General features: G+C 44.9%; 1 protein-coding gene across 5 annotated transcripts in view; it reads right to left on the minus strand.

The window, feature by feature from the left end:
• Window positions 1-22,969, minus strand: part of Mta3 (metastasis associated 1 family member 3) — a 117,419-nt gene that overhangs the window by 48,936 nt on the left and 45,514 nt on the right. For all 5 annotated transcript variants that reach the window (XM_029471265.2, XM_029471267.2, XM_029471264.2 and 2 more), the window contains exons 5-8: window positions 20,505-20,568; window positions 18,694-18,811; window positions 11,345-11,447; window positions 7,903-8,002 (exon numbers count right to left, since the gene is read on the minus strand). In XM_029471265.2, the coding sequence (XP_029327125.1) occupies window positions 7,903-8,002; window positions 11,345-11,447; window positions 18,694-18,811; window positions 20,505-20,568 (385 nt within the window). The remainder of the gene's footprint in view (window positions 1-7,902; window positions 8,003-11,344; window positions 11,448-18,693; window positions 18,812-20,504; window positions 20,569-22,969) is intronic.

Genomic DNA, 22,969 nt, shown 5'->3' on the forward strand with positions numbered 1-22,969 from the left:
TATTTGTAGACCAGGCAACCAGGCCAACCTCAAACTCACAGAAGCCTTACAGCTTTTACACAAACCTCTTGTGTTGATCATTTCAAACCTCACAAATGGGTGGGGCGTGGTGGCACACACCTTAGTTCCAGCACTTGGGAGGCAGAGGCAAGTATCTTTGAATTCCAGCTAGCAGGGCTATATACAGTGAGACCTGTCTCTCAATTAACTAATTAACTAGTTAGTTAGCTAGTTAGTTAAAAGTATATTTCCAGCTGGACATGGTAGTGCATGTCTGCAATCCCAGCACTCAAGAGTGAGGCAGGAGGATTATAAATCTGAAATCAGGCAGCCAGTGAAATCCTACAACACAAGGGTGCGTTCACGTTGTGAGACATTAACCAACATGGCTCATATGGGCATAAATTGAATTTGCTGACAGTGTCAAAGGCAATAACTTGAATAGATCTGCTCAGTAACTGGTTGGACAAGGTTTGAACAAATTTAACTTTAAAACAAATCATTGCATTCCACAAAACAAAAGCCCAGAAGAAAATGTCTGTTGTCAGTTTCCCTTGCCAGTCACTGTGTGGTCCTGTGCTCATCTGCTACAGGTGGTGGGCCAGCATCCTCTGAGGGAAGCTCTACCTTCCCCACCAGGGCTGTAGCATGCTCGTCCTGCTCCTGCCTCCTGCTCACACCCTGCCAAGGTTCACAACCGATATATTTCTGATTCTCTAGCAAACCTCACTAAATAGACCCTGCAATTTCGCTGTTTCTTTTATCTCCAAATCTGAGAGCTTTCTCACATTATAAAGTCAGAAAGATCAATAGTATTTAGGGATCCTTTCAACTAAGGAGGGTAGGGCCATTAACCGTAACTTTGTAATGTCCTAAATCGACAACAGGCAATAAAACTAAAAGACTAGACAGTATTCACAAGCCAATCCCAGCACTTGAGATGTGGAGGTAGCAAGGAGGTCAATGCTATCCTTGAATATATTAGGCCTGTCTCAAAACAACAAAAACAACAAAGCCAGTAATTACAGGAGGGCTGGAGCGTCGCTCAGTGCCAGGCTTGTTTTCCACCGGAGGTTTGATCAACACCTCCTCTAAAATTTCATGCAAATTAACCGTGATGCTGAAATTCCTCAAAAGATAAAGACAATTTTTATAATTAACTGGTGCTCCGGAACCAAGACGCCAATAGAATTCAGTGTGTTTGTCTCAGGTGACAGCTCATCAACTGCTTAATCAGAGGAAACCCACACTAAGCCACAGCACAAGCCGGATGCAAGGATGTGCACTGCGGCCCAGCGACTCAGGAGGCGCAGCCTGCAGGGCAGCTTCCCAGCCACCAGTCAGCTCCAGCCTGCACTGACTCCGTGAGACTCATTTTCTCTAGTAAGTCAACCACAGCCTGGTGGAGTGGGTGGTGCAGTCAGTGGGAACTGAACCTCTAGGGGGCAATTTTATTGTGTAAACCAGAGGGTCCCTCTTAGCCTCTGCTTTCTGAGATGCAGAGGTGTTGCTTTCAGATGCACTTTTGTGCGATCTAACCATGCTCTTTAAAAGCTTTAAGTGAAAGAACATGGCTTCTAAAACAAAAAACAACATTCAGTAATAATAATAATAATAATAAAATTCAGTGTGATGCATCTTCTCTGTGTTCCAGAATAGTGAATGGAAGATAAGTGAGCTCTGAGGACACTGCACTTACCTACGCCCACTGGTGGGTGTACAGTGATGCATGTATCCATGAAAGTCACTCCACACATGCTATTGCACATATCTCTCAACTTAAAATTACAGATGGATTTGAAAACTAAGCACAAGACAAGCTAAGTCTCCCCTCAGATGAATACTCTGCAGAGGTCGCATCTTCTCCGTAGATAAGTACATGCGTGCTGCAAGATCCACTCGAATCTAAATTCTGAAAATCATAACTGAGCACAAGCTGTTCCCTCTGCCAAAAAGCAAAGGTGTTGTCACATGTCATCTCATTCATAACAGATGGAAATGACAAACACAAGTATTTTAGGAGGAAGACTGACAAGGAGATCTTGGCAATGGGATTTCTCATCTTTTGTTCATTTTGATCACCGTGGTAAAAAAACGATTGTTGTTCAAACATTTCACCCCTGCCCCGGGACCTCACAGGAGGCCACCCTGCCCTACACAGACCCTGGGTTTCAGCACACGATTTGCTTGCCCAGTAAGATGTTACATGACATAAGCAATCTTTAGTGTGAGTTTGTGCATTTAGCCTCTTTTCAAAAATTCTGGCGTATTTAAATTCTCTACTGTATTCAAATCTAGTGATCTTCTGAGGTTTTCTGCACTCGTGCTGAAAAAAGTACTGGCTGAAGAGTCTCAGTTGACAGAATGCTTATCTGACATGCACGGACGCCTGGGTCCAGACAGCAGCACCACGCAACACCCGCTCCAGCAATGCACACCCTAATCTCAGTGCTCATGATGGAGAGGCAAGAGCATCAGAAATCAATACACGAGGAAGTTCAAGGCTGAACCACGACACTTAAAGCCTTTCTTTAAATAAATAAATAAATAAATAAATAAATAAATAAATAAAAAAGCAGTGTCTGGGGTCAGCAACAGGGCTGGGAGTGGAAAGACAGTTGCCACCAAGCCTGACCGCCTGAGTTAACTCTCTACAGTGTCATCTGGCAGTGCACATGCTGGCAAACACACAGTCAGGAGGCTGCTCAGAACAATGCCTGACTGGACTCCAGAGGTCTCTGACACAGAGCTGGGGTGAAGGAGGGACACCTCAGGGACATCGTATGGGAGCAGGGAAGGGGGTGGCATTTTCAGAAGATCTTCTGTGTTACAGGCATTAGCTCTGCTCCGATACCCGAGTCCATCTCTTATTGAGCCAGCACAGCCAACCTTCCTCAGTCCAGACCTGCCACCAGAAAGCCTGCCTGTCACTAATCCACAGCGATGGGTCCTCCTGCAGCTTCTTAACTGCATGGCGCCTTGGGTTCATCACATGTAGACTTATCCTGGTGTTCAAGGACACAACAAAAACATGTCTTTCTTTTACTCTGCTCTCCAAGCTTCTTAGTTTTCAGAGTCCAGGCAGGAGAGAGAAGCCAGAGCACGTGTCTCCTCTGGGAGGGAGGCATGTCCCTGACAATGCTGACGCTGCCCTGCAGGCCAAGGAGTGGCCTTGTGACCAACATCACAAATAGGGGTGGAGTGGAGGGCACTCTACCAATGCCAGTGACAATATTTCAGTCCAGGACAGACTGCATCCATCACACATACAATACTGGCACCAGGGTTGCACTACCTGGTGACTTCACGGCCGACTTCCTTTGTGTGAGACCTTCATGATGTTCCCACCGCGAGAGAAGGCAGGGCTTGACTACACTGCTTACCAGCCAGGGGAGAGGGAAGGGTGTCAGCTGGCTGTAAGCGTTTCTCGTTGATGCTCTCCCTTCTGCGTGCTACACAAAATACGTTCTATTTTATGAAGTGAGCAACATGTATGAACCCTCCATGAGCACAGTATAGTTTGTTGTTTGCACTTTGAACTCTTGATCTGCCTGCTCCTACCTCCCAAGAGCTAGGACTGCGCGGTGCACTACCAACCAGGCTCCTCAGTATCTTTTAACAATATAAATCTTACGTATCTTAGACTAGCGACACTTGAAATCTGCAGCTCTGCTGCACTCATAACAGACCTCAAAACGAGGAAGTCAGAACCAGGCATAAACAGTTACTTGCCCCCAAGTACTGGTGATTGACAAGAGGTATAGGTGTCCTAGATGAGCAAACGGTCTAGGAATGCTAAAACCCTGGAGTCTCCTTTATAAAGTTCCCAAGGGAAATGGACAGACAGTGAAAGGCCACTATGAGGGCTGGCGAGATGGCTCAGCGGGTAAGAACACTGACTGCTCAAATCCTAAGTTCAAATATCAGCAGCCACTTGGTGGCTCACAACCACCTGTAATGAGATCTGATGCCCTCTTCTGGTGTGTCTGAAGACAGCTACAGTGTACTTATTTATAATAATAAATAAATTTTGGGGCCAGAGCGAGCAGGGACTGAGTGAGCAGAGTTGATGGAACGAGCAAAGGTCCTAAATTCAATTCCCAACAACCACATGAAGGCTCATAACCATCTGTACAGCTACAGTGTACTCACATACATAAAATAATAAATAAATAAATCTTTTAAAAAAAAAAAAAAAAACAAAGTGAGTTCCAGGACAGCCAGGACTATACAGAGAAACCCTATCTCGAAAAAAACAAAAAACAAAAAACAAAAACAAAAAAAAAGGCTACTATGAGCTTTTCATGCATCCCATCTGGCAAGCAATCCCCAAATTCTGTATGCAGACGTTAAGCATCAGTTTTAACCAGCCCCACCCAGTTTGAACATCAATTCCAGGACCTTAAGATTCCAAATGAACTTGAAACTACAGCAGTTTAAACAGGAAGCCAAGGTCTTCCATATGTCTGTCTGTTTGTCCTACCCATCCCATCTCTCTGTCTTTCTGTTTCTCTCTGCTCTGTCTGTCACACACACACACACACACACACACACACACACACACACACACACACATTCAAGAATAGCTAATCCAGAATGATAAACACCCGCGGTGTTCTAGTGATGAGGAGGTGGAAGGCAGGTAGAAAAGTTGGTGGAGCCAGAGAGGCCTTGGTAGAGACCAGAATGGATGTGATTCAGCAACACAGCCCACAGCTACACAAGCCTCCAGGTCTACTTCTGCTTAATAAAAAACACCGTAGTAAGCAGCTGGGTGTATGTGATGGTGTATACCTTTAATCCTAGCACTGTGGAGTCAGAGGCAAGCGAAGTCTAGGCCAGTCTGGTCTACTGACTGAGTTTAGGCCAGCCAGAGCCGCATAGTGACAGTCTCTAAATAAATAAATTGATCTTCAATTATATATTACTGTAATTTTTAAAATAATGTGTGATAACGTGACCACTAAACAAACAGGGATGGAAATACCAGAGAGTCAGAAGTCACCTTCTTAGAAGATGCAAAATAGTATTAGGCCTATTATACACTGGCACACACCTTTAATTCTAGGGCATAAGGGTGGAAGCAGGGGATTAGAAATCATCTGACCAATTTAAAAAAAAAAAAAAAAAAAAAGCCTGCCTGTCACTAATCCCAGCACTTGGGAGGCAGAGGCAGGCAGATTTCTGAGTTCGAGGCCAGCCTGGTCAACAAAGTGAATTCCAGGACAGCCAGGGCTATACAGAGAAACCCTGTCTCGAAAAACCAAAAACAAACAAACAAACAAACTAACAAACAAAAAAAAAATCTGACCTCCACACAAGTGTCATGGCATAGACACACCCACAGGACACACCCACAGGACACACCCACAGGACACACCCACAGGTCGAGAACATAATAATAAATGTAGGTCTTCTAGTAAGTACGTAGACATATACATCAGTTTGTTTAAAATGCTCCTTTTATAAACAGTCTTCAGCCAGCATCATCTGACATCTTGATAGCTCTGGAGGCTGAGGCAGGAGAGTTGTCTCAGGCCCATGAGTTCCAGGTTACCCTGAGCAACAGAGCAAGTCTTCATCTCAAAAGAGGAAAACACATTTACTATGGCAATACTACACACACAAACACACACACACACACACACACACACACACATATATATATATATATATATATTGTTTTTATTTATTTATTTTCCTGAACAAAGGCTGTGCTGCATGTTTTTTTAGCAATGGGATGCAGAAAGTCACTGTGGCTCCCCAGGCCCACACATGGGCTCCATCAGGCAAACAGGCCCAGCCACCAACTGCCACACATCAGCGACTGGCTTTCCCACTCTGGGTCTTCAGTCAGGGCAGAAGGCACCTGCTAGAGTATAGAATAAGAGCACATGCCCAGTTTTCTCTGAGAAGTACCATTTCCTGAGAATGGTTAAATGACAAAGGACTGGTTACAGATAACATCCTATCTACACAAAGCAAGAGCTCGCAGCATTGGGGGCCCAGCTTCCTGCGTTCTTAAAATGGTGAGGAAAAGCGTGTGTTGGCTGGTGTCAGTAGGTCAGCCAGAGAAGACATGCCCAGCACGTGGGAAGTTCAGTGAATCCCATCACCCCATGTCTTCATGCAGCAAGACGGATGGGAAGCAGCGCTTGTGTCCCACAGGGCAGGGGACCACGGGAGGAGCCTGGAGAACACAGGTGCACGCTTCGGATGAACGCAAATTCTTAAAACCTAAATCCAGGAGGTTTGGTTTATCAGACAAATTAAGGCTCATTAATCCATGGAGTTACTCGAGTGACAAACCAACAGAATAAACTACACTGAGATGGCTCAGGAGGTAGAGGTGCATGCCCCCCAAGCCTGACGACCTGGGGTCAACCCCTAGAACCCACAAAGGAGGGAATGCTGGGAAGCTGTCCCTCTGACATCTGAGGATACACACACACACACACACACACACACACACACACACTAAAAGCAGACCCCAGAAACATAAAAAAGAAAAACGTAGGTCACACTGAGTCATTTGGGGTTATAAATTTTCACCCTGTTAAGCAGTGATTTCACAACATGCAGCCACATTCTGAGGAGCAGGATTTGGGAGTCGGCACACCGATCAATACCAGCTGGAGCAGAGAATAACGATAAACAAGTTCACAAAAGATGCTGTGAAATTTAAAATGCAAAATTCATGAGTAAAAACAAAAGAAAAGTTTACAAGTGTAATAGACCATGAATAATGCAGGTCACAGAGGCTTAGGCGAGATGTTCTCAAGGTCGTCTTAAACCTGAGCAACACAGAGCACTGATGGCCCACGCCCTTAATCCCAGCACTTGGGAGGCAGAGGCAGGCAGATCTTTACATTTGAGGCCAGCCTGAACCATAGATCAAATTCTAGGATAGTCAGGGCTATACAGAGAAACCCTATCTTAAAACCAACCAACCAAACAAACAAACAACCCAAACCTTCTATCTCAGCATTTGAGAAGCTGAGGCAAGAGGATGTCTAGCAGCTATAGGTTGGACAAGGCTCCAGAATGAGAGCTTGCCTTAAAAACAACAGGCGCAGCAGGAGAGCTGGCTCAGTGGGTAAAGGTGCTTGCTGCTAAAGCCTGACAGCCTGAGTTCAACTCCCAGAGCCCATGTAGAGGGAGAAGAGAAAGCTGTCCCCCGACCTCTGCCCAACACCGTGATATAGTCATTCACCTACGTGCACCGTGCACTCACATGCACAACACAAAGTTAAGTGAAAACAGCAATAAAACCCACACCAAGTAATCCTGGCACTGAGATAGGGGCAGGAGGATCAGAGTTCCAAGGTCCCCTATATCTAGGCAGTGAGTTCAAGGCCTGCCTGGGCTACATGAGTCTGTCCCAAATGTCGTTTTGAATAAACATTGGAGTGTGCTTGGGAAACTCAAATGTGTGAAATTCCTGAATATGAAAAAAGAATAATAAGTATGAAAATGTCATAATAAAACACAATATTTGAACACCAAAAATTATTAAAAAATTAACCCACAAAGTGAAATGCGGTTACCATAGCAATAATCTCAATTGTGATAGCAACAATAATCCTTTAGGTATTAAAAGGAATAAAATACTTGATGTGACCCAAAGTCAAGTACGACAGAGAAAAGCACAAAGCTGGCAGAAACTGCACGCCAGAAGGAGAGGTGTGTCCCACTACTCTCTATCTGCTCCCTAATACTGTTCACCGGTCTCAGCTCACAAACAAGAGGTCACTCCGGAGCCCAGTTAACCAACTGCTAACCTGAGTCAACTTGGTAGACAAGTGCTAGCGGCCAGAGACCTCCGAGTCTCTGGAACTGTTATAATGGTTCATAATTGAGCAAGGAGCAAAAGCTAACCCCAAATGGCAAAAGCCTTCTTACCAAGGTGATGTCTCGGGAGGCTGCGGCCGCACTCATGTGAAGGCTGGGTTGCCTCACGGAGCTGCTGCAGTCCAGGGCTCGGGCAAATGTTCCCACAGCACTAGGGAGCAAAACCAGAGAGCAGTAAGCCATCTACTCCTTTAATAAAAGATTACCATCTCTCCAGCCCTCTGTCCCAGCTTGCTTTATAGGGCTGGAATAGACACTATGAACAAAAGCAACTTAGCGAAGGAAGTTCCAAGTCCTGGTCCATCACTGAGGGAGGGTGAGGCAGGAAACTGGAAGCAGAAGCTGAAGCAGAGACCGTGAAGGATGCTGCTCACTGGTGTGCACACGGCTTCCTCAGTGACCCGGGGCTGCCTGCCTAGTGGAGCACCACTCATAGTGGATCAGACCTTCCCCTGTTAACCACTAATCAAGAAAAGACGCCTTAGCCAGGCAGTGGTGGCACATGCCTTTAATCCCAGCACTTGGGAGGCAGAGGCAGGCGGATCTCTGAGTTCGAGGCCAGCCTGGTCTACAGAGTGAGTTCCAGGACAGCCAGGGCTACACAGAGAAACCCTGTCTCGAAAAACCAAGAAAAAAAAAAAAAAAAGACGCCTTAGACTTATCTACAGGCCCATCTGAGAAGGGAGGTTCCTGCTTCTTAGATGACCCCAGTTCATGTCAAGTTGCCAAAAAACTAACCCCTACACTTTATGTTATTTTTTGTTAATTTTTAAAGATTTATTTATTATTCTATCTAAGTACACTGTAGCTGTCTTCAGACACACCAGAAGAGGGCATCAGATGTCACTATGGATGGTTGTGAGCCACCATGTGGTTGCTAGGATTTTAACTAGAGACTTTTGGAAGAGCAGTCAGTGCTCTTAACTGCTGAGCCATCTCTCCAGCCCGAGTTTTCATTTTATAATTTGTGTGTGAGTAGGGTATCTGTGCGTGCATGTGTGTGTGCCTGTATGTGTGCACGCACCTCTGTGTGTGTGTGTATTTTGGGGAATGCAAAGCCATATGTATATGTGTGCACACAGAGAAAGCAGAGGTCAGCTCCAGCGTTAGTGGTAGGAGCTGTCTCCCTTATTTGTGAGAGAGTTGTTCATACTAGAAGCCCAGGGCTTCCATCTAGGACAGCAAGCCAGGGAGCTCCGGGGTCTCCCAACTGGGCTTTCCAAGTTCACAACCAGCACACACAGGTCCTAAGGACTGAACGTCCTGCTTTAGCAGCCAGAGCTTTACTGACGGAGCCTCGTCCCCAGCCCCTGCCTTTGTGCTTTAACTGGGAGCAGGAACTAAAGCAGAGACCAGGTGTATTATGTCATTAACTGTAAAAGAAAGGGAAAACAAGTTGCTGGGTGTTTTGGGATTAAGTATCATTGAAAAGTCTTTTTCTCCGTTAAAGTCTAACACAGACTAAGTAATCCTGAGCAGTACTGACATGACACCAAAAACAACTCTGTTCTGAGCTTCGTTTCCTGTAGAAACTCGTCGGCATGAAGGATGGTGTGGTGGCAAATCCCTTTAAGCCCAGCGTTCAGGAGGCTGAGGCAGGAGGATCTCTATGAGTTAGGAGCCAGCCTGGTCTACATAGTGAGTTCCAGGCCAGCCAAGGCTACAATAGTATCTGAAAACAAAGCAAGGACAAAAAGATATTGTGTGAAATTCCTTTCGGGCTCTGTAAACTACACACGAAACATAAAAGACTTTCGTGTTTAGTCTCGGGACCCGTCCCCAAGGAAGCTCATCAGGCAGACACCAAATCCGCAACAAACCACAAACCTGGACGCTGAGAAGCTCTGCTACCAAGCACTTGAGCCTATGTAGGTAATTATCATTCAAGTAAGGGGAAAAAAAACAAAAAAACAAACCAAAACCAACCCAAACCTGTGTGGTCATAGAGAAGGGAGGGAAGATGAGTCTAAACTGCCGTGGGGCAGATCATTTGGTATTCAGAACAGAACACATCATTTGGTATTCAGATGTGCTCAAAAATAGGAAGAGGAAACTAAGGGAGGAGAGTTGGACTACCACTGTGAGGCAAGTCCTAAATATCAACTGTGAATCCCAGTAACGTTTCCCACATGGAATGTTAGAACAGAAACCCTTCCTGTGGCGACTCAAAATAATACGTTTTCTACTATGTCATTTTTTTAAAAGCAACTTCCACAGCACCGATTTGCATTTGTAATAATCTAGAGCCTTTGTGTGTGCAAGGAGCCTTAACCCCGAGGGGTGCAGGATACATAGGCTGTCTGCTTTGCTAAACATGATAGCTGGGGAAGCTACTTCTTCATATCGGTTTACTTAAAATATAATATGTAGTAAAAAGCAAACCCTACCATGCTATACAGATACTTGGTTCTCACAGAGTGAAGGTGGCCAGGGTTCAACCAATACCCACGTGAAGAATCAGAAGGGGGTTAACCCTTCCCACACTCTTCCCAAAAAGACCCACCATCTCAAATTCTAGCAAAACAAAACAAAAGAAGCAAACAGACCAACAGGCCTGATTGTGGCGACTCAGGTCTTCAATCCAGGAGTCAGAGGCAGGAGGATCTCTGTGAGTTCCAGGCCAGTCAGGGTTACACAGTGAGACCCTGTTTCAAACAATCAAAAGCTAACAATAACTATAGATATCAATATCACTCCACAATAGGGTCTTACTATGAAGCCGAGGCTAGCCCATGGCTTCACCCTAGCTTCCCAAGTGCTGGAACTATAGATGAACACCATCATTCCTGACACCACAGACCACTGATAGCATTCCTGCCACGAAGCTACACATATATTAGACATACTGCTATCTTGAGATCAGGTCACTTATAGCCCAGGCTGACTTGGAATTTGATATGGCAGCTCAGATAACATCAAACTCAAACTCCTTGGTGTTTGCCTCCCAGGTACTGGACTGCAGGTCTATTACAGGCCCCACACCTGGCTGCACACTCCTCCCCTTGTTTAATTCTGCTTGGAGTCGTCTATGTTATCGGAGTGATGTTAATGCATTTTCTCTGAAATGGCATTCTCTTTTGCCTCCTCACCTCTTCAACTGGACAACATTACATCTCCAGCTGGACATCTCTATCTCCACGGTGGAGATGCTGTGAAGGCTGCTACCAAAGCCATTTGCATGCACATCCTTCAGTATCCAGGATGCTTTTCTCCTATGTGAGGCATTAGCAGTGAGACACACAGGATGTGTGGGAAAGAATGCTGCTCTCACAGAGGACCTGGACTTGGTTCTCTGCACCCACATGGTAGCTCACAAATGTCTCTAACTCTAGTTCCAGGATAACCGATACCCTCTTCTGGTCTCCAAAAGCAACTAGCACACATATATAGTACATTTACGTACATGCAGGTAAATACTCATACACATAAAATAAAAATAACAAGTCTTTTGTTTTTTCTTTTCACATAAAGGACTCTATAGTGGCATACTCACCGGGCTACAACTAAAAACTGGTCAATCTGTCGATCCGTTAGTGGGCTATTGGGGTCCCAAACCTTAACTTCCAATTTTGATTGTTCCCTCTCATCTGAGTCTCCTGCCCAAAGACAAAGGAAAGGGAGTGTTGTTATTGACACTGTAGCACATGGTTGTTTGTTGTTATTGACACTATAGCATATGGTTGTTATTGACACTGTAACACACGGTTATTGTTACTGACACTGTAGCATATGGTTGTTATTAATACTGTAGTACATGGTTGTTATTGAAACTGTAACAACGGAATTGTTATGTGGTTACTGACACTGTAGCATGTGGTTGTTATTGACACTGTAGCACAAGATTGTTGTTTGACACCTAGCACATGGTTATTGTTATGCAGTTGTTATTGACACTGTAACACAGAATATAGTTGCTACTGATAGCATATGGTTATTGTTACTGACACTGTAGCATGTGGTTGTTGTTATTGACACTGTAGCATGTGGTTGCTATTGATACTGTAGCACATGGTTGTTATTATTGACACTGTAGCATGTAGTTGTTGTTACTGACACTGTAGCATATGGTTATTGTTAATCATACTATAGCATGTGGTTGACACTATGGTTACCAAAGAGTTAGAAATGCTCAAGTGTCAGGTATAGAGTGGTCACATCTGAGTACATCCTTTGATAGCAGGTATGCAGAGGTTGTGATACAACCAAACCTACACCGTGGCAGCATTAGCATGCATCCCTTGAGATCCCAGGCAAGTGTAGTGGTGTGTGTCCATAATTCCTCCACCTTGGAGGCAGAGACAGGAAAATGGACACAAATGCCAAGTCATCCAGGACAACACACTGAGGCTTTGTCTCAGCAGCTGTCATAGCCACCTTTTTTTTTTTTTTTTTTTTGGTTTTGGTTTTGGTTTTGGAGACAGGGTTTCTCTATATAGCCCTGGCTGTCCTGGAACTCACTCTGTAGACCAGGCGGGCCTCGAACTCAGAAATCTGCCTGCCTCAGCCACCTTTTTTGTCTCTTAGATTTTATTTATTATTATATCTAAGTACACTGTAGCTGTCTTCAGACACGCCAGAAGAGGGCGTCAGATGTCACATGGATGGTCGTGAGCCACCATGTGGTTGCTGGGATTTGAACTCAGGACCTTCGGAAAAGCAGTCAGTGCTCTTAACTGCTGAGCCATCTCTTCAGCCCCTCTACTTTTTTTTTTTTTAATCATATAAAGTTGGAGAAACATAGATCCAGAAATGTTCTTACACAGCACAGATCCTCTAACCATTTGAAGATTTGGGGGATCATAAATTATTTCTTCAGTATATTCCTTACAAACCCCAGCCATGCTCCTGTGTGAAAGGACCAAGGTGTATCACACATCCTAGAAGCCATTTCCAGGACAGCTGGAAATATCTGCTTCCTAAATAAAATTCATCTTAGTTGTACCAACTGCCACTATCTGGCATTTTTTTCTGTTATATTTAAATCAGAAACACTCAAGGAGGCCATTTATCACCATTTTTGTTGGGTATTGCTCGAAAAACTCTGGCTGATATACTGAGATATGAATCAAAGGAATAATAAGTTACTAGAATAGCATCATAAATATGAATACAAAAAGCTCAGTAGAATTCCAAAGAAAATGTAATATGAGAAAAAATCACATTCACTGTGACAATAAAAATAAGAAATACAAATAACATTGGCAGTATATTTATGTAATCATTAGGATTTCCAAAGCAAAGATGATCTCAATAGATGGGGAAGTTCTAAGTCTTTCTGACAGCATTTCTGCACAAGTCTCTCATAGTATAAATTTATAAGAACTTAATTTTGGAAGCAGATAAGTTATGTTATTAATCTACAAGTCAAGCAGTATTACTAAGAAGCAGAACTAATTTTGAATGGGCTCTAGCACAGAGCTACAGTGAGCCATGCAATGCTGAGCTCGACTTGATTCCCCAACACCACAAGAGTACTTGATGAGAGTTGAGAAGCAGGGACAGGGGACAAAGCCTGGCTACTTACACACTTGCTAACATGCCTAAAACCCTGAGTTCAATCCTCAACACCACATGAAACTAGGCTTAGTGGTTTTACAACACTTGGGACATAAAGGCAGGAAGAGGCCAATCTAAGCTATGTGAGACCTTGTATCACATAATAGAGAAAAATACTAGGGCATATAGTAATATATATTTGAAAATTTAAGATTATAATCATATAAGTTATAACGGACACTAACTAAACACAAGTCCCAAGAAGTCATTGTAGCAGGTTTTCTCAAGCTAGACACTTGTGGTTTGAATAGAAACAGCCCCTACAGACTCATGTGTTTGAATGCTTGGCCACAGGGAGTGGCACTATTAGGAGGTGTGGCCTTGTTGGAGGACTCGTTGGCACTGTGGGGGTGGGCTTTGAGGTCTCCTGTGCTTAAGCTCTGCTCAGTGTGGCTCACACAATCCTGCGGCTGCCTGTGGAAGACGACCTAAAACTCTGGGCTCCTCCAGCACCCTGCCATGCTCCCCACCATGATGATAATGGACTGAACCTCTGCAACTGTAAGCCAGCCCCGGTTAAATGCTTTCCTTCGTAAGGTATCACGGTGTGTGTCTCTTCACAGCAATAGAACCCTAAGACAACACTTGACACTTAGGGCTGACGACATTCTGTGCATTCTCCCACGTTTGGCAGCATCAGTGGACTGTACCTAAGGTGTGCCTGTAGAATATCACCTATCTACTTCCTTCACCAATAGGACAATAATGTTTATACATTGCTTAATGTTCCCTAGGGGACAAACTTGTCCTGTTGTTGAGAATTACTGTTCTACATGTCTGCAATGTATATCTCCTTACAGTTAAATTTAAAGGGAGAGTATTATGCAGTGTGACCATGCTAGCCCCTCCAAGCCCATCTTCATGGCCCTGACATGAGATGCTGCTTTAAGCAGAGGACCACAGCTAAGTGTAGCTACACACTTTGACAAAGATGTGGTCAAGATGTGGCCCCTCCCATCACTGACTCTGCTCCATCTCTCCTGAAAGTTGAAACTATTTGAGGCTGAGCTTGATGGCACACACCACAAACTCCAGCACCAGGCAGGCAGGGGCAGGCAGATCTCTGTAAGTTCCAGGCCAGCCAAGGCTACACAGTGAGATCCTGCTTAAAAAAACAAACCAAAACAAACTGTGAAGTCTCTCTCCTGGAGACTGGGGCTCCAAGCTGGCACAGGCTCCAGCTTTTCCTGTTCCCAGCATGAGATTCCTATTTAAGCCCATCAGTTTCTAGCAGTGTTGAAAGATCTGCGTCCTACAAAATTAGCCATGGCAAACAACACGGTTGAGCTGGGGATGTAGCTCATTGGCTGAGCTCTTGTCTAGCATGTGTGAGGAGGCCCCACATTCAATCATCAGAGAAAGGGAGAGTGAGAAAATAACACTGCTTATGGGAAAAAAATGGACAGAGCTTTCAAAACCTGGGGAACTTGTTCTGAGAGCAGTCAAATGAATAAGCTGTAAGGGTCAAAACGAAGGCTCCTCTGACATATGCCCGGAGCCAAAGGTCAGTGGATCTCCCTAAACCTTGAGCCCCGGCCTCCACCGAGATGCCCATTCTGGCAGAGTTTCAGTGGAATTAAAAGTCACGTTCAAGGTGGAGGAGTGTTTTGCCTTTTGCAAACACCACTGCTTATCTGGAAGGTAAGTGTCCCACGTGGCTCTCCCATAGCAGAGAGGTGCAGCAGATTCTAAAGCCATAAAACCAGCCTTTTGGCGGCCTGCGCGGGTTGGAGGGACTCCTCTGGAATTCCTCAGTTCTCCTCCTGGGCCCTTAAATGTGTCTCTGAGCACTGCAGGTCTACCGAAGAGACAGACACTGTTCCTACTCGATCTGCCAACGTTTTTCCTATTTCATGACAACAGGTAAACCAATCTTGTTTTTAAAACACATAATGAGCCGGGCGTGGTGGCGCACGCCTTTAATCCCAGCACTTGGGAGGCAGAGGCAGGTGGATTTCTGAGTTCGAGGTCAGCCTGGTCTACAGAGTGAGTTCCAGGACAGCCAGGGCTATACAGAGAAACCCTATCTCGAAAAACCAAAAAAAAAAAAAAAAAAAAAAAAACATAATGACATATGCACAGATCAATTCTTTAGCCCTCAAAACAGACCCCCTTCTGAAATCCACACTCCAGTGCTGACGGGTGCATCACCCACTTATCACAACAGCCAATGCACGGCCACATGCTCGCTTTTTTTTTTTTTTTTTTTCCTCTTTTTGTTTTTTTTTCAAGACAGGATTTCTCTGTGAGGCCCTGGCTGCTCTCCAACTCAAAGGTCCACCTGCCTCTGCCTCCCTGGTGCTGGGATTAAAGGTGTGCACAAACTCTTTAAAGAAAAACAAAAGGTTAGGTCAGACACGTTGAACTATTTCCCATCCCAGATTATAATTTAAGACCTATTAGCCATGTTTTACCCAAATCTAGAAATCTAAATCTTAGTTTAACCATTTCACAATTAACATTTTCATATAAAGGATAGACTTTTTTCTTAAAATTATAGTTTTATAATTCATTTAAATAGTAATTTTAAATTTCCCACATGACATGTTGTTCTATGGAAAACTCCCACAAGATAGTCTCAATCTAATGAAATATTTAGTATCTAATCTTCATCTTCGTTACAAGCTGTGTTCATCATTCCAGCTCTGACGTATTTGCTTTGTTGAGGGATAAGAAGCCATAAGTGAACCCTGAAACACCACACCGGATCTTCTAGAATCTATCCTGACATGGTCACAAAAAAGCAAGCCTGTATCAGGCTCTGGCAAGCCTCTGCCGCCTCCTACCCGGGCTATTAGTCCACATCTGCCTCCCATGCCAATGCTAACTGCCATCTGGCCAGCGGTCAAACACACGCGCTGGAGATCGTCCGCCCACTTAGTAAGCTTGAATTGCACCAAGTCCTAAATGCTTGTTCCCTCTGCTGCTCATTTGCACTGCAAGCAGGTACCCAGCTGTATGCAGCTGCCAGTGTGGTGGCAATGCCTCTGGCGTGTTTTGGTTTGGTTGTTTGTCTGTTGTTTTTTTATTTTTCAAGACATAGTCTTGCCACATAATCCAGGACAAAACTCAAGCACTCTCCTGCCTCAGCCTCCTCCCAAGTGCTGGATTGATAAGCACACAACACACCAGGCCCATGCTCCTGACTCTATACATCTACTGTGACTGCTAAAGCTCCTTTCCCCTAACAGAGGCGAATTAGGAAGAAGGTTCTTTAAGCCAGGCCTCTGGTTGGCCGTCCCATCACAAGTGCCAAAAAAATACTGAGACTGCAGCTGAGGCCGCAGTAAGAATCCAAATGACTTCTTCATTAGTGGTTTTTTAAAACGGCATGTCAGGCCAGTAAACTTCCTTAGCAGGGAAAGGTACAGGCTGCCAAACCTCACAAGCAGAATCCCTAGGGTCCATGTGATGGAGACTGTTCTCTGACCCCCCACCATACAGCTTTAGCATGTACACACACACACACACACACACAAACACACACAAAATGTAATAAATGTTTTGTTTTGTTCTGTTTGTTTTTGTTTTTTTGCACAGGGTTTCTGTGTAGCCCTGGCTGTCCTGGAACTCAGAGATCCGCCTGCCTGAGTGACAGAATTAAAAGCATGCACCACCACCACCCAGCAAAGGCCAGGCCTATTGTTGTTGTTATTTTGTTATTGTTTTGTTGGTTTTTTTTGAGACAGGGTTTCTCTGTATGCTCTGTCTGACCTGGACCTCGCTCTGTGGACCAGGCTGGCTCAAGGAATAAAAAACTTCTAAATGGCATTTTTCTCTAAGATCTACAAATGTGGTATAGTTTTGTTTTTGTAAATGAGAAACACACAGAAATAAAGCTAACCAGTAATAATTTTAAAAATAAGCCAAAAATAAAATAAAAATAAAAACAAAGACAAGTACCCCTCTCTAGGAAGATCTGCTTAATTATGAGACTGTGGGGTAGAGATGGCTCAGTGGTTAAGAACACTCCCTGCTCTTTCAGAGAACCCGAGTTAGTTCCCAGGATCTCTATCAGAAAGCTCACAAAGTCATCTGTAACTGCAGTCCCAGGGGATCCTATGCTTTCTCTGGATATCCCAGGTACCCACTGTGACATATACTCACATGATCCACATAGATGTATAAGATAAGTCTAATCAGAGGTCTTTAAAATTTTTAAACTGTGAATGTCTCAGTTATATGAACTATACAGATCGCCAAATCCTGACCAAGATGGGATTGCTCACTAGACTCCACTGCCCCTGAGCTTGTGGCCTGTGCTCACTAGACTCCACTGCCCCTGAGCTTGTGGCCTGTGCTCACTAGACTCTACTGCCCCTGAGCTTGTGGCCTGAAGGCTCTTATGATCTCCAAACAGAAGGCTGGGAACATAGCTCAGCTGACAGAGTGCTTGCCAAGTCTACATCAGGCCCTGATCCTCGGGGTAGGGAGCTGGGGGCGTGTTGGAGATTGGATGCAGAGGAGGAGAGGGAGAATATGAAGGAATATGGATTGCACATTAATTCAAAGTGCAACAACGCTAACAAATTTTGTTGTTATTGCAGCTGTTGTTTTTTTGAGACAGGGTCTATGTAGACTTGGCTAGGCTGGCCTGGAACTCACTAGGTAGACCAGGCTACCCTCAAGCTAACAGAGATCTGCCTGCCTCGGTACCTAAAAAGGCCTGTGCAGTCACGCCTGGCACAGTGCTAACATTCTAAAACTTAAAAGCAGCCACAGAGCCTGCGAGATGCTCAGTGGTGACAGCTTGCCACGGTGGGTGACAGCTTGCTGCCCAGACACAAGGATCTCCTTCTCATGCCCACAGAAGGAAGAAGCTGGACACAGAAATGCATGACTGTAATGCAGCCCTGAGCAGGGGGACGGGGTGATCCCTGGCACCCACTGACCAGACAGTCTAGTGAAAGAAACAGGCTCCAGTCCAGCTGAAGACCCCGTCTCACAAGGTGACAGACACCCTACGGAACGCTGACCACTGGTCTACCCCACACACAAACCTGTGTGAACCACACCCCCACACACTCACACATGCATGAACACACCACACACAGAGATATACACACCCACTCACACACATCTGCGTGTACACACAACCCACAGACTAACATGCAGTCATGAAGGAGTCACCTGGTGAGTAGATTATTCTCTCATGCTGTTTATGCTTCTAAAATTGGAAGGCTCAGACTTTTAAACTGTCCGTTTATAGTTCGTCTTCCATGAAGGTTCCAAGGTCCTCCGGTTGTAGAACACCAGTTTCCCAGGACTCGAACCCAGAGCACTCACCTTCTGGTAGCATGTCTGGAATGTCAGCTTGGTACTTTGGTCCCACTCTGATTTCACCTTTGTCGGCCAATAATGTTTTCACTGAAGGGTCGTATACCAGTGAGTAGAAGAAGGTATCCTGGAAAACAAGAAGACAAACGCCACCCAAGTGAGATGACCTCAGTCTACTTCTGTAAAGTGAATTATGTAACTTTAACTTTTGAGTATATAAGAGTTCATTTTAGTAAATACGTTAATCTCTAAGAAGAATACAAAATTGTATAATTTGTTTTAATATGAAAGAAAGCCATTAATTACTCTAGTACAGAGTTTTGCCAAGCCAGAAGGGCTGGCTATAAGGGAGGCTGAGGCAGGAGGATCTTTTGAGGCCAGTCTGAGCTACACAGCAAAACTCTATTTCAAAAACAAAATGAAGCGGGGGTGTGATGGTTACATCTTTAGTCCCAGCAGTCAGGAGACAGAGGCAGGAGGATCTCTGTGAGCTCATGCATGCATTCATACAAACAAGCATACATGCATACATACATTCATACATAGTGAGACTGTCTCAAAAGCAAGCAAGCAAACCAAAAGCCACATATATTGACTAAAAATACAAGAGTGAAGCTTACATGTGTGTGGTTTTTAAGATGTGTTTATTTTTACTTTATGTGTATCCGTGTCCGCCTGCATGTGTGTCTGTGTATTACACACAATCCTGGAACCCACAGGCAAAGGTACGGGATCCCCTGGAACTGGACTTACAGGTGGCTGTAAGTTGCCAAGTTTGTGCTGAGAACCGAGCTCAGGTCCTTTACAAGATCATCAAGTGCTCATGACCACTGAGCCATCCCTCTGCCCCATCCATGAGGTCTGTGAATATCACTATGCAAATTCCGTTAACGAGTCATTATAATTCTGTCATTCTCGCCCCAGCTGTAATGTGTAGTCGTGACTATAAGGACAGACACAGCTGCAACCAACTACAGCGTTTACCACCAACCAGCCCTCACACTAAAGACTCCACTGTTTCTGTAAATGCTCAGTAAGGCCAGTGAGACTACTCAGAGGGGGGTAATGGTTGCTTGCAGTCCAAGACTAATGACCCGCAACCCACATAAAAAGGTAGATGGGGGCCGGAGAGATGGCTCGGCGGTTAAGAGCACTGACTGCTCTTCCAGTGGTCCTGAGTTCAATTCCTAGCACCCACATGGCAACTCACAACCATCTGTAATGGGACCTGGTATGTCTGAACACAGCTACAGTGTACTCATACATAAAATAAATAAATAAATCTTAAAATTAAAAAAAAAAAAGGTAGATGTACAGAAGTGAGTCTACCAAGTTGGCCTGTGACCTCCTTATGCACACAGTAGTATCCATGTCTGCCCTGTAGCCATTCCATGTATGTGCATGTGGGCAGACACACAAACATAGAATAATAATAATTCTTAAAGACAACATAACCAAAAAAGCCTCCAGTGCCCAAGAGTTAATAAGCACAGTGACCAGGCCACTAAACTCTTAGGAATTGTGCAGAGCCCCTAGAGCGTGAGCCATTTACTCAAAACCGAGGGCCAGAGGGAGAAGGAACGAGGCTCAGAGATAAACACCCACATCTCTGTCCTGAGCCTCTCACTGGCAAGTGACAAAGGCCACTGCATTTGATGACTCTGCCTTTAGCCTGGACAGTGCTACTGCCCAAACACACTCTGGTTGGTGTCGCCTTGCAAGGATGGCACAATAACACGCTGGCCCAAAAGGACATCCAAAGTGTGGGCTTCATGTGAAGTAATGGAGAGAAAACAAAAGCGGAGACGGCTGCAAATTACCTCCTTGTCAAGGTATGACAACACGGATTCTGTCTCATTCAGCAGGGCCACGCTGCACTTCCCCCTGTTAAAGAAAAGAACACAGGCGTTACAGTCGCAGCAGTTACATACCAGCTAGAGACACTCAGGTCCCGAGTGTAGATGAAAGTCTCGATGACAGCAAGGGACATGCTGAGACTCTTCAGATCAACTTTACAGTCCTGGTCTCCAGTGACCCGTACAATAGAGCCTGGTGACAGGCATTTAGAGGCCAGCCAGTCCTGGCAATGTTACCAGACAGAAAATCATTACAAAAGACACCTTACAGGCGCTTCCTAATTATTCACGACAAAAGAAAGAAACCCAGTGAAACCCTCAGGCTAACACTGAGACTCTCGGTCTATGAAAGCACTGAGGTGAAATCGTGCACAAGGGGTCTCCGTCATCCCTATACAAATGAGCACATGCAATAACAGTCAGACCTCTTTATGGGAACCTGGAAATAATGTGCATTCTTTCGCGTCAGGATGTAACCGACTGACCACTCTTGGGACTGCGGTAAAGGCTGATTCAGCTTTAAATGACTCCTGCAGAACAAGGGGCAAAGTAAGGTTCACACGCCCTGGAACTGAGGCCTGGGGTGGAGCCCTCAGAGCGACTTCAGAAGTAAGAGGCAGGTACTATGTGGCCCTGGCTTGCCTTGAATTCACAGATGCAGACCTGCTTCTCAAGTGCTGAGATTAAAGGTGTGTGTGCCACCATGTCAGGCTGAGAAACTTCGGCTATAAAAGGTAGAAGGACGGATGACAAATACTTTCAAAGTTATTCTCCATTGGTTTAGAACAGTTTACTCTAAGCCACAATAACCATGCAAACATGCAAAGCCAAAGACCACACGAACAAGCACCAGACAAGGCCTTCTCTCTCAGATCGCTAGGGTGAAGTACTAGTCAAAGAAAAACACCAATTAAAAGCAAACAAAACACAACGCCACAACTAAAATGCTAAAGCACTGATCAAAAGCGAATTTTCTGGGTGGCCGCGTGCTGTGGATAGCCCTGGGACTAGTTAAATTTGATGTTAATTCCATTCTCCCGAGAGTAGTTGTGAATGGGGACTGAGTCAGCACTTAGGTGTTTTCCTGTAAACCTGCTTCCCACCTAGATTTATAAAGTAAAGGAGAGCTGATGGTTGGGCAGATAAAAGGGAAGGTGGAGAGAGAGAAGGAGAAAATGGAAGAGGGAGAGGACGCAGAGGAGGAGGAAGAAGAAGAAAAGTGGAGCAGAAGCACACGGCCTGGAGAAACGGCAAGTTCTAAGGGGTCTCATAGATGTGGAAGATGGTAGTGTAGCGGTAGATCTGCCCAGTCTAGGCGCGGAGATTCACCGCAACAGGCGGGGCCACGCACACCTTTGTTCCCAGCACTCAGGAAGCAAAGGCAAAGGAAGCTGCTTGCTCCCTGGAGTGACATCTGTCTCAAAAACAAAACAAACAAAAAACAACAATAATAAATCAATTTAAAACTTTTAAATGAAAGTTTCCTAAGATCTGGGGTGAGAAGGACCCCTTTTTTTCCTTCTGTTTTGTTTTGTTCTGTTTTTTTTTTTTTTTTTTTTTTTTTTAAGTTTCCTAAAATTTGTTTGTAGCAGGAATAATGGCCCACACTTGTAATCCTAGCATTTGCGACTCTTAAGAGTGGCTCACAAGCTTAAAGTCACCCGAGTGAGTTCCAGGTTCTCTGGGTGAGCCCCACAGGCTCGGACACCTGAGCAGTAGGTTCCTAGTTAGTGACACTGCTAGGGGAGCCTTGGGGACAGCCTTGCTGAGGAAAACTGAGCTCTGGGACTGGCTTCAGATTATAGCTTCTGTCCCTCGCACCTTCCTGCCTCCTGCTTCCTGCCCAGCTTCCTGCCCCGGCTCCCCTGCCTGCTGCTTGCTGCTCTGCCTCCCTGACATGGTGGGCTCTTACCCCTCTGGAACTACAGCTTTTACAAATCAAGTCTTTCTTCTGCAAGTTGCCTTAATCGTGGTGTCACAGCAACAGAAAAGTAACTAACAAACTGGGCCACTGTGTGAAACCCTGCCTCAGAGACAGAGGGAAAGAGAGAGGACAGGACAGTTAAAAAACAAACAAACAAACAAACAAACAAACCCAGAAAAAAAGAAACAAAAAAACAAAAACAACCAATGGTATATGTAGAAGCCACTTCCAGGGGAACTGAAAATGGGTACAGAATGGGGATAAAGTACATGACTGCTTTGGAGGTGTGTGTGTGTGTGTGTGTGTGTGTGTGTGTGTGATTTCTTTTAAAAACTAAAAGCTAAAGGAAGGATCTTAAGCAGGTAAACTGTACTAATACATGTAGATATTTTACATCACACACTCACACACACACACACACACACACAAAGCTGCTAATTCTCCATCAGGTGTCTTGGGCTTGGCACCACTGGCTGCCATGGGAATAGGCATGTCTTTGTTGCAG

This window comes from Mus caroli, unplaced genomic scaffold (genome assembly GCF_978045245.1).
Source record: "Mus caroli unplaced genomic scaffold, Mus_caroli_1 scaffold_18, whole genome shotgun sequence".
Lineage (NCBI taxonomy): Eukaryota > Metazoa > Chordata > Mammalia > Rodentia > Muridae > Mus > Mus caroli.